Raw genomic sequence first — 11,818 nt, forward strand, 5'->3', positions numbered from 1 at the left:
CGAAGTGAGTTAGTTCAGTGAGGCAACATGCCTTCAGTTTAGAGTTAAGTGAGATGGCTCCCTGGGTCTTGGCTATTGGAGCTTATTAGGCTGTTGCGGTGACAGCCACGCTACCTGCTGTCGTTTGACAGACAATGTGTCATCCGCAGTCAGCCAAGTGCTTGGAACACGCCTGCAGCAAGGCACGGGGAGACCACAGCTCCACAGCTAGCCGTGGAAAGTCTCATGAAAGAATGCTTTTGGCTGAATTTTGCTCAAACACTGTCATGTTGACAACTCACTGGATCAATGTGATAAACTAAAAACCAGTGACGTACCAATGAATAATGGATAGCTTTCAGGACTGTGCATTGTCATAAAATCACTAAATGTAATGTTTTATGAAGATGCACCCTGCATCTATACCTTGCATGCAAATGAAAAACTGTAATAGCCTACAATAATATCTTGGGTGGGGTGGAGATCATGGGAAGTAAGGGTTTTAATTTAAGACGCTGCTAAGTAAAGCACAAGAAATCCCAATTCACCCCAAAACATAGATGATTATTCAGAGCAGGAAATAGGATTTCCCCCACTTAAAATTAGACTCCCTCTTTGTCTACTGAGAGGCCCTGGTAACAGAACGGCTCTTATCCAAAGCCAAAGCCAGCAGATGTTCCAGTCAACTAGCTTGTTAAATGATACAGAAGAGGCATGACGGGGGTAAACCAAATGCCCGGAGGAGGGATGGGGAGAAAGAGACCAGAAGAAAGAGAGAGGGAGGGAGAGAGGTAGAGGGAAAGAGAGAGCAAATCCATCCGAGTCGGTGCCAGAGACGGATGATAGTGGAAAATGGGGCCGTAGCAAATCGACTCTGGGTTTATTAGAAAGGAGAGGAGAGAGCTTGAAAAAAGCGCAGTGCACAGCGAAGCTCCACTGTTCAGCTGTAGCTTGTCTGTCTACGGGCCCGGCAGGCACTCTGATCGCTTCCCCCAACCTTTGATATGGTGATTAACATTTGGGTCTCACAGACTAGGAACTGCAGCATAATCAACTGTGGACAACATCAAACAGCATGGAGAACGGCTATGTACACACTATCGAGTTTTGTTCAAAATATGTCCTTTTAATTACATTGAAAAATAGGTATACTCACCAGCAATTAGAAGGAATAGACTACTTCGTAAATCTTCATAATTGATTGAAAAAGAGTTGCCGTAGTTGAATTTTGATCATTTGGGAAAATGTTTTACTCAGTTGTGACTAAATGTGTTGAGACCAAATATTGTACACATTTTGGAGCTACCGTAGTATTAAACTCCTTTTTGATAATTTGGAAAATATTCTATGACCGTATTGTGGAATGTGGATTACTAAATTAGCATTGCGGAGTGACTTCATCTTCTGGTCAGTTCCCGGAGTGACAGGCTAGCATCTGGCTCCAGAGGTTTGCATGTTATGCTTAAGTGAGTTACGTTTTTGGGGACGCAGGTTTGAATTTCGAGTCTGCGGTGGTAGAGATGGACAGTGGTGCTATATTATTCAGATCTCTCAGTTGGCTCTGAGATTGCTGCCAAGATAGAGGTGGTCAAAGGTAACATTATCAAAACAAACTTCACAAGAAACTCTTTAGCCAAGAACCACAGATCTGGCTCATTTTGCATCAATAATTTGTAAGTCGCTCTGGATAAGAGCGTCTGCTAAATGACTTAAATGTAAATGTAAATGTAGTCAGCCCAGACTTTAGGCTTTGGTCCCTGGCTTTTATGAATTGATAATCTTTTAATATTTGAATCAATTTACCCAGGGGAAAATGTGTCTTAAAACCGTTATTAAATCAAACTAACTGAGGAAAAGAACTTGACCTTTTTGGTGCTTTTCTGCCTATAAAAAAAGGCCTTCATAGATGAGACTTAAGTCTCAAGGATTTGGAGACAGGTCCTGAAGTTTGTATTTAATTTAAAAGAGGCTTAAATAAATATAATTTCATGGAGGTTGTTCCTTTTGCACCCCAGGGCAAGATTAGGGGTGGTTCAAGAAGAGGATAGGGGTGTTGCATCAAACCGATTGAAGTAGCTTGTGTCCAATGTACATAATGACTAATGGATCCCAATGAGACCAAGGCCCTCTTTTGAAAGGGAGCCCTGCATAAACAATAATGTATAAAATGTACAACATTCAAACATAATCAATCAATCAAATGTATTTGCAAAGGCCTTTTTACATTAGCAGTTGTCACAAAATGCTTATACAGAAACACAGCCTAAAACCCCAAAGAGCAAGCAGTGCAGATGTAGAAGCACAGTGGCTAGGAAAAACTCCCTAAAAAGGCAGGAACCAAGGAAGAAACCTAGAGAGGAATCAGGCTCTGGGGGGTTGCCAGTCCTCTTCTGACTGTGCCAGGTGGAGATTAGAAGGGTACATGGCCATTAAGGACAGAAAGTTCTTCCAAGATATTAAAATGTTCATAGATTATCAGAATATCATAATCAAGCATACAGAGGTCAAGACAGCAGGTACGAGAGAGAGAGAGGGAGGAGGAGGGAGTCTAAACAGCAGGTCTGGGACAAGGTAGCACGTCCGGTGAACAGGTCAGGATTCCATAGCTACAGGCAGAACAGAAGCACGACCAGGTGGACTGGAGTCGTCAGGCCAGCTATTCCTGAAGAACGGTCATAGGGCTCAGGTCCTCTGGGAGAGGAGAGAGAGAAGAGGGAGAGAATAACTAAGATCACACAGGACACCTGACAGGAGAATTTAACTAGATAGGACAGACTGACCCTAGCCACCCGGTAAATACACTATTGCAGCATAGACACTATGCTGCCCGGCCGGCTCCTCTCCACTGGGATTCTCTGCCACTGACCCTATTACAGGGGCTGAGTCATTGGCTTGCTCGAGCTCAACAATGCCGTCCCTAGGAGGGGTGTATCACGTTATGCTAGGATTGTTTTGCTATACAAGTAGGCTGAGTCACTGACGTGATCTTCCTGTCCGGTTTTGTGCCCCTTCGGGCTTGTGCGGTGGGGAGATAATCATTGGCTATACTCAGCCTTGTCTCAGTAAGTTAGTGGTGTGTTGATCTCCCTTTGATGGTGTGGAGGCTTTGCTTTGGCAAAGTAGGTGGGGTTATATCCAGCCAGGCAGGATATAGCCACTCATCAGTAAGAGGCACATGACAGCCCGCTTGGAGTTTGCCTGAAGGCGCCTAAAGACTCTCAGTCCATGAGAAACAAGATTCTCTGGTCTGATGAAACCAAGATTGAACTAGTTGGCCTGAATGCCAAGCATCAGATCTGGAGGAAACCTGGCACCATCCCTACTGTGAAGCATGGTGGTGGCAGTATCATGCTGTGGGGATGTTTTTCAGCGTCAGGGACTGGGAGATTAGTCAGGATCTAGGGAAAGATGAACGGAGCAAAATACAGAGAAATCCTTGATGAAAACCTGCTCCAGAGCACTCAGGACCTCAGACTGGAATGAAGGTTCACCTTCCAACAGGACAACGACCCTTAGCACACAGCCAAGACAAAGCAGGAGTGGCTTCTAGACAAGTCTCTGAATATCCGTGAGTGGCACAGCCAGAGCCCGGACTTGAACCCGATTGAACATCTCTGGAGAGACCTGAAAATAGCTGTGCAGCAACACTCCCCAAACAACCTGACAGAACTTGAGAGGATCTGCAGAGAAGAATGGTAGAAAATACCCAAATACAGGTGTGCCAAGCTTGTAGCGTCATACCCAAGAATACTTGAGGCTGTAAATCACTACCGAAGGTGCTTCAACAAAGTAGTGAGTAAAGGGTCTGAATACTTATGTAAATGTAATATTTACGTTATTGTTTTTACATTTTTAAATAAATGAGCAAAACGTTCTAAAAAACAGTTTCCGCTTTGTCGTTACGAACCCGATCGAACATCAGATTGATGAGGGAAAAAAACGTTTCATCCATTTTAGAAAAAGGTTGTATCGTAACAAAATGGAAAAAGTGAAGGCTTTCCGAATGCACTGACTGTACAAAACATGAGGAACACCTGCTCTTTCCATGGCATAGACTGACCAGGTGAAAGCTATAATCCCCTATAGATGTCCCTTGTGAAATCCACTTCAATCAGTGTAGATGAAGGGGAGGAGACTGGTTAAAGAAGAAGCCCTGAGACATAGATTGGGGTATGGTAGTAGGTACCAGGCGTTTGAGTGTGTCAAGAACTGCAACGCTGCTGGGTTTTTCACGCTCAACAGTTTCTCGTGTGTATAAAGAATGGTCCACCACCTTCACAAACTACCTGCCCTTCAAAACACCTACACCACCCGATGTCACAGGAAGGCCATAAAGATCATCAAGGACAACAACCACCCGAGCCACTGCCTGTTCACCCCACTATCATCCAGAAGGCGAGGTCAATACAGGTGCATCAAAGCAGGGACCGAGAGACTGAAAAACAGCTTCTATCTCAAGGCCATCAGACTGTTAAACAGCCACCACTAACATTGAGTGGCTGCTGCCAACATACTGACTCAACTCCAGCCACTTTAATGATGGAAATTGATGGAAAAATATATCACTAGCCACTTTAAACAATGCCACTTCATATAATGTTTACATACCCTACACTACTCATCTCATATGTATATGTATATACTGTACTCTATATCATCTACTGCATCTTGCCATCTTTATGTAATATATGTATCACTAGCCACTTTAAACTATGCCACGTTATGTTTATAGAAGAATCATAAAACACAGGACGAGATGTTAAAAACTGTCCATTGTGCCAATAGATGGTATGCACTTACATGAGATTTGCCGTGATGTTGACAGAGTGGCATGGGAGGTTTATTTCTTAGACTGGGTTAAGATGTCAATTTTGGGACACATCCTCAGTAGTGTGCCTTCGAATCAGTGGGTGTTTCGGCCTTTAATCACTAAACACCCTCATCAAAGGTGGCCAGCTAAAGGGTGATCAAGCCTTAGCTTGTGTCCCATGCCCAATTAAGGTGTCCCACGGGACTATGCAAGGCAGGGGGGGCGTCCTCTTCCCTGAGCCAGCCCTACAGCTGACCGCATATACCCTACATTACTCATCTCATATGTATATACTGTACTCGATACCATCTACTGCATCTTGCCTATGCCGCTCTGTACCATCACTCATTCATATATCTTTATGTACATATTCTTTATCCCTTTACACTTGTGTGTATAAGGTAGTAGTTGTGGAATTGTTAGGTTAGATTACTCGTTGGTTATTACTGCATTGTCGGAACTAGAAGCACAAGCATTTCACTTCACTCGCATTAACATCTGATAACCATGTGTATGTGACAAATACAATTGGATTTGATTTGATTTAGAGTCCATGCCCCGGCGAATAGAGGCTGTTCTGATGCCAACAGGCGGTGCAACTCAATATTAGGAAGGTGTTCCTAATGTTTTTTTAGACTCAGTGTGTGTATGCATACACACTGAACAAAAATATAAAAACGCAACATGTAAATTGTTGGTCCCATGTTTCATGAGACAATGCCACAGATGTCTCAAGTTTTAAGGGAGCGTGCAATTGGCCTGCGGAGTGTAGGAATGTCCACCAGAGCTGTTGCCAGAGAATTTAATGTTATTTCTCTACCATAAGCCATAAGCCAATTTGACAGTATGTCCAACTGGCCTCACAACCACACACCACGTGTAACCACACAAGCCCAGGTTCTCCACATCCTGCTTCTTCACCTGTGGGATCTGAGACCAGCCTCAGACCAGCCACCGAGACAGCTGATGAATCTGTGGGTTTGTACAACCAAATAATTTCTGCACAAACTGTCAGAAACCGTCTCAGGGAAGCTCATCTGTGTGCTCGTCGACCTCACCAGGATATTGGCCTGACTGCAGTTCAGCGTCCTAACCGACTCCAGTGGGCAAATGATCACCTTCGATTTCCGCTGGAACGCTGGAGAAGTGTACTCTTCACGGACAAATCCTGGTTTGAAATGTACCGGGCAGATGGCAGACACACAGCGTGTGTGGCGTTGTGTGGGCGAGCGGTTTGATAATGTCAACATTGCGAACAGAGTGCCCCATGGTGGCGGTGGGGTTATGGTATGGGCAGGCATAAGCTACAGACAACAAACACAATTGCATTTTATCGATGGCAATTTGAATGCACAGAGATACGGTGACCAAATTCTGAGGCCCATTCTCATGGCATTCATCACCTCATGTTTCAGCATGATAGTGCACGTCCCCCCATGCTGCAAGGAACTGTACACAATTCCTCTAAGCTGATGGCCCAGTTCTTCCATGGCCTGCATACTCACCAGACATGTCGCCCATTGAGCATGTTTGGGATGCTCTGGATTGACATGTACAACAGCGTATTCCAGTTCCCGCCAATATCCAGCCACTTCACACAGCCATTGAAGAGGAGTGGGACAACATTCCACATGCCACAATCAACAGCCTGATCAACTCTATGCGAAGGAGATGTGTCGCGCTGCATGAGGCATGTTTGCTTGTATCTGTTTGTTTGACCTGAGTGTTTGTATCTGGTGGTCACACCAGATACTGACTGGTTTCCTGATCCACGACCCTACCATTAATTAAAAAGGTATCTGTAACCAACACATGCATTCCTATACTCCCAGTCATGCCATAGATTAGGGCCTAATGAATGAATTTAAATGGGCTGATTTCCATATATGAACTGTAACTCAGTAACATCTTTGAAATTGTTGCATATTGCGTTTATATTTTTGTTCTGTGGAGATAAGCTAAATATCAAAAGGTGGGACATGCATATACAATCTGTCACAAACACAGGCTTCAGGGAAGCAGTGGGTCCTTGCTTCCGCGACCACCACATACATCCCTAACTACGGAGCTCCCCCATTGCAACTACCGCTGGAGGATGAGGAGAGGGTCGCTGCGAGCATGTGGGACGTGGTCCGGAGGCTGCTCCATGAGATGGCTGGCTCAGTAACCCAGGACCAGATTCAGAGGATCTTGCACTGGGTACTGAGATGGAGTGAGAAGGACAGGGGGAGTGGCGGAGGACTTCGTCGGAAGGCTCCGGTGAAGTCAGGGGGCTCAAAGCTGTAAAACGGTTAGAGAGCCGCAGCTCTGGACGAGAGGACAGAGGGAGGATATGTTGGATTCCACTTTGCCTCCAATGGTGTAGAGCAAGACACAGTAGTTATCCAGTTTCCGTCAGTGGGATGTGTTGATATGGGAAAGTGGTCCGAGGTAGTATCCTCAGTAGCTACTGCAGAGGAGCCCAATCTCGTATAGCAACCAGGATAATCACCTCAGTCATTTAGAATTGTTGCAGTCTTGAAGTTTCCATAGCGAGAGCGAGACCCTGTTCTCCTCTAGTAGCTCAATGATCTGGTCTGTTGAGGCAACGAGTTGTTTACACTTTTCACAAGTGTATAAGTCAGTAAATCCTTACACTCTTTCACTATGATGAACATATCACAGATCTCACATTTTATGGCTTCACTGTCCATCTCCGGATCTGACTCCAAATCAGAGCAGTCCAACATGCTTATACTCGGGTCAGAAACAGCAGTCACGGCTTCTAGAGCCAACCGCGGCGTTAGACAAGCTTTGTTGCTGCCAGCCAAGTAGCAAAATATTCAACAGGTAAGTATTTTTTTGAAAGTATAAAACACTCTGTATCACCGCTCTATACTGTCTGCTTCCTACAAACACCAATAATGAAAATACATTGTAGTTATACACCTTATACTCTTCTACTGTTTTTGTTCCAATTTTAAGCATTTACTCGAGGGCACTCTATGTGGAAAATATTGCTGTGTCTAAAAGGAAAAATTACCAGTTGTGTTGCGGAGGCATCTGCCAATTATGTTTTATATTAGAAAACAATGAATGAATGTACTGTAGTCTACTGACTATCCCCCTATATCTTCCTATGGCCTCACAGAGTCTTGCAATCTGGGAGACGGAGAACAAGATGGTGTGCAAGCAGACGCTGGTGGATGGAGATGGGCCCAAGACATACTGGACAAGAGAACTGCGAGGAGACGAGCTGATTCTGGTGAGGACGACAATAGTGGTCATAGTGGTAGTCAATACTACTAATAGTAGTAGTAGTAATATTAGTATCGCTAGCAAAAACCTGAACTTGGGCGGTAACCTCGACACCCAGAACCAAATCACCTGCTCACAGTCTGTCAAGAGACTACTTGAGTGATTAAACAAACTCCCATTTTGACATGGATCAATGCGCATAGAATATAAATGAATTATTGCTAAATCTTTCCTTGAAATGGTTATGAACTGTGCTAATTCCTTAGAAAGGTCATAGCACCTTCTAGATGCATACAGCATTATTCAACTATGTTGTGCTCTATTTCTGTATTATACCATTTCAGGTCACACTTTATTTGGATAGTCTGGATTTATAATCAACAAACTATCCGTTGATCAGCAACTGCTTGCTAAGGTTAGTGTGATTTAGAATAAGGGTTAAGGTTAGTGTTAAGGTAAGGGGTTAGGTTAGGGTTAGAGCCAGGGTTAGTAGATAGTTCATTGGAATATTACTCAGCCTGTAGAGCATCTACAGACGGACTATCCAAATCAAGTGTTACCCAGTTTCATAATACACCATCACTGCATCTATAAGATGCTATGAATATGTTTCCAAAACTAATTTTCTGCAGTCCAGCCCAACTCCTCAGTCACAGACCTCTTAACTAGTGATATAGCATGAGGAGGAAGGGCTAAAAGCAGCATGTACATTTACTGAACATTAAAGATGGGATATAAAAGCTCCTACTGTGCCCTATGAAATACTTTGTTCATAGAATCCCATAAGCAGCCGCCCTGGAGATGCATCCATTTCCCAATGACACATAAAGGAAACGAGATTATAAGAGGACATCTTCTGAAGTGAGGAGCTTTGCGTCATCTTTCAGAGAGATGTGCAAGGATTAGAGGATAACAAGAGGGTTATATAACAGAGTATTGTCAATACCAGTATACTCCTGTTGCATGAAGCCAGTTTGAGTCATGGTTTAGTCTATAGCCCCAAAAGTCAAATAGAACGGGAAGTGTTCAGGATTAGTCCAATGCACCATTATGAGCCAATAGAATGCAATTAACTGCAAACAAAGTGGAAAATGGGTGTTCAGAAACACTACTAATGATGTTACGAATCCCTTTTGGCCCGACAGTCTAGGGGGGGATGGTAATGAGACCCGTAACATAACTCATGCAAATTATTATTGTGACAAAGTAAAAGTGTGAACGAAATAACCACGACAACAGAAATCTACCATCAAACTCTAGGTTTATTTATAAACACACGGTAATGGGGGGAGCAGGAAAAGGGGCTGAGCTGGACCCAAGGAAAGAAACAATAAATATACAATAACACACCCCTAAGCTAGACTAGCCTACTTTAACAGCTAACTAACTAACCAAAAATACAGTGGGTGGTCCGCCCAGTTCTAACTAGTGTATTTAACAAAGTTCACCTACGGGTAGTGTATGCCCATGGGCGACTTGTCTTGGTTTCCCCTTTTCCCACCAGCAAACAAACAAACACCATAACCAAAAACAATACTCACAGGTGATGACAAAGTGCTATGGAGGTGCTTTAAACAAAAGAGAGGTTTAAGACACAAAGCGAGAGTGAAACACAGAGACCTACAGACATGGCATTTACCGAGAGATTGAGCTGAGCTTTAGAACAAACAAATGATGGGGTTTTTAAACCATGGGGAAGGAACTGTGATAGGTCAGGAAATAGGAGGAGGTGTGTCTTCTGATTGATGATTGATTGTTGACTGATTGGGGAGTGATGATTTTCACCTGTGAGGGGAGAAGGAGAGAAAAGAAACACACACAGGATACACACACACACAGGATAACTGTATCCGTAACAAATGACAAAAGTAGATCTTCCTTTAAAAGAAATGCAATACATCTTCTCATATACTTGCACTTCCTTGTCAATGAGTCACCATATACTGGTGTACGAGCATTGCTCATAAAACTGACAATCAGGAAAGAGTGTATGTTTGGATTTTCTTCAAGTGGGTTCGTGATAAAACCAGAGTGCAGTGTTGGATGCACAGAGCCGGGCTCCAGTGATATTGGATGTCTGACCTCCAGCTGGTGGGGGTGCCTTGCAGCACTAATGGATCCCATTGATATAGTTGAAGAAGGACAGCAGCAGAACTATTTGAATAGCTGCTGGTGACACAGGCACTGCTCTTCTTACTTCAGTCCCCATCACAGGAGGTTGGTGGCACCTTAATTGGAGTGGACGGACTTGTGGTAACGGCCGGAGCAGAACGATATCAAATACATCAAACACGTGGCTTCCATGTGTTTGATGACATTCCATTCCAGGCATTATTATGAACTGCCCTACCCTCAGCAGCCTCCACTGGTCCCCATAGACTATTGCACATGATATGACGCAACCCCATAACAGGGGTCTTCTCTTGTAACTACAGGAGGGATGTTAGGTCGTTTCATACAGTATGCTATATCACTCTGCTCTAACCAGGCTTTTCTTGTGTAGGTGGCTTTGAACTTTCAAGTTCTAAGGATTTTGAATGTTTTGATGGGTTCAAGGAAGTCCAACATTTCAAATTCTTAAATGCTTGTAAAAGTGTAGCCTCTTAGTCAAGCAACAGAGCAGCCACCACTAATATAGCAAATTAAAACACAATGTGCAGAAGTTGATACTTGTGAGCATTAAAATCATACCAAGATGATACTGATATACTGTAAAACATTTTTTTTTATCACCCTGGAATCTAAGTTCGACATGAGGAAAAGAGTTGTTATCCATCATCAAACTTACACCCAGACGGTGTCTTTTGAATGATGGGCCAGACGGTGAGACTAAAATATATGCAGGAATTTCACGAAAAAGCCAAAACAAACAGTCTGGCCTCGATTCAAGGCTCAACCATTCATTTTAAGGAAGCACACAGACTCAGAAGCTGAAATTCAAAGTGAAATTTTGATTGTCTTTGGCAGTTCTCGCTATAACTGGGGCGCATTTCCATAAAATATGCACGCTCCATTTAATTGATTATGATTAAAATCAGTGTTTAAGGCTATGTCTCACAATTAGCACAGCTTTCCCACTTTGCTTCAAAAGAAAAAAAATGGGACAGAATTAAGCTGGTCACAAGGAACCCTCAATGTTAGCATTTTGAGGACATGTAAGATATTTACTTTGTTTTATTACCGTGGGCACTCATCTGCCATCTAAATAGGTGTTTACTGTAGTGGAAATAAAACCAATGCTCAATTATGCTATAGTTGAACCTTTGCTGACTTATTCTCTTAACGGTATAATGTGAGCTTGAATTGAGAGTATGGGAATCTGTGTTTGTTTGTTTTCCCTAGACGTTCGGGGCTGACGACGTGGTGTGCACACGGATTTACTTACGAGAATGAAGCTTCAACAAGGCCAACCTGGACAAGACAGAAAATACAGAAAATAAAACCAGTCAGATATGTTATAACACTCCTTAACCCCCTCCCCCCCCCCCCATTTCCTTGCCAAGCTGAAAAATCAATATATAGTATATCCTACGTAATTCAGCAGCATCTGCTGCATAGTCTACATAAAACAACATTTGCGTAATATGGTAATTTGTGGTGTGGTATTGTGTGTTACAGTTCTGCTATAAATGCGCTTCTCAGTGTTTGATCCATATCTACAACCACTACCTTCTTTGTTGAGTTTGTCAATATTGCAAACAGGAATAAAAATGGGATAAAAAAAAATTGTGTGAGTGTTCAAACTGTTATTTGACCGTATCCAAATAGAGTTACTCAAGCCTTTCCTAGGAT

At 43.2% G+C, this 11,818-nt stretch overlaps 1 protein-coding gene across 1 annotated transcript in view; it reads left to right on the forward strand.

Annotated features, from left to right (window-relative positions):
* crabp1a (cellular retinoic acid binding protein 1a) overlaps positions 1-11,517 on the forward strand; it is a 29,988-nt gene extending 18,471 nt beyond the window's left edge. The window contains exons 3-4 of the mRNA XM_046357282.1: positions 7,920-8,033; positions 11,369-11,517. Coding sequence (XP_046213238.1) covers positions 7,920-8,033; positions 11,369-11,419 — 165 coding nt within the window. The 3' untranslated portion in view covers positions 11,420-11,517. The remainder of the gene's footprint in view (positions 1-7,919; positions 8,034-11,368) is intronic.
* The last annotated feature ends 301 nt before the right edge of the window (positions 11,518-11,818 follow it).

The sequence above is a fragment of the Oncorhynchus gorbuscha genome, linkage group LG01 (assembly GCF_021184085.1).
Source record: "Oncorhynchus gorbuscha isolate QuinsamMale2020 ecotype Even-year linkage group LG01, OgorEven_v1.0, whole genome shotgun sequence".
Lineage (NCBI taxonomy): Eukaryota > Metazoa > Chordata > Actinopteri > Salmoniformes > Salmonidae > Oncorhynchus > Oncorhynchus gorbuscha.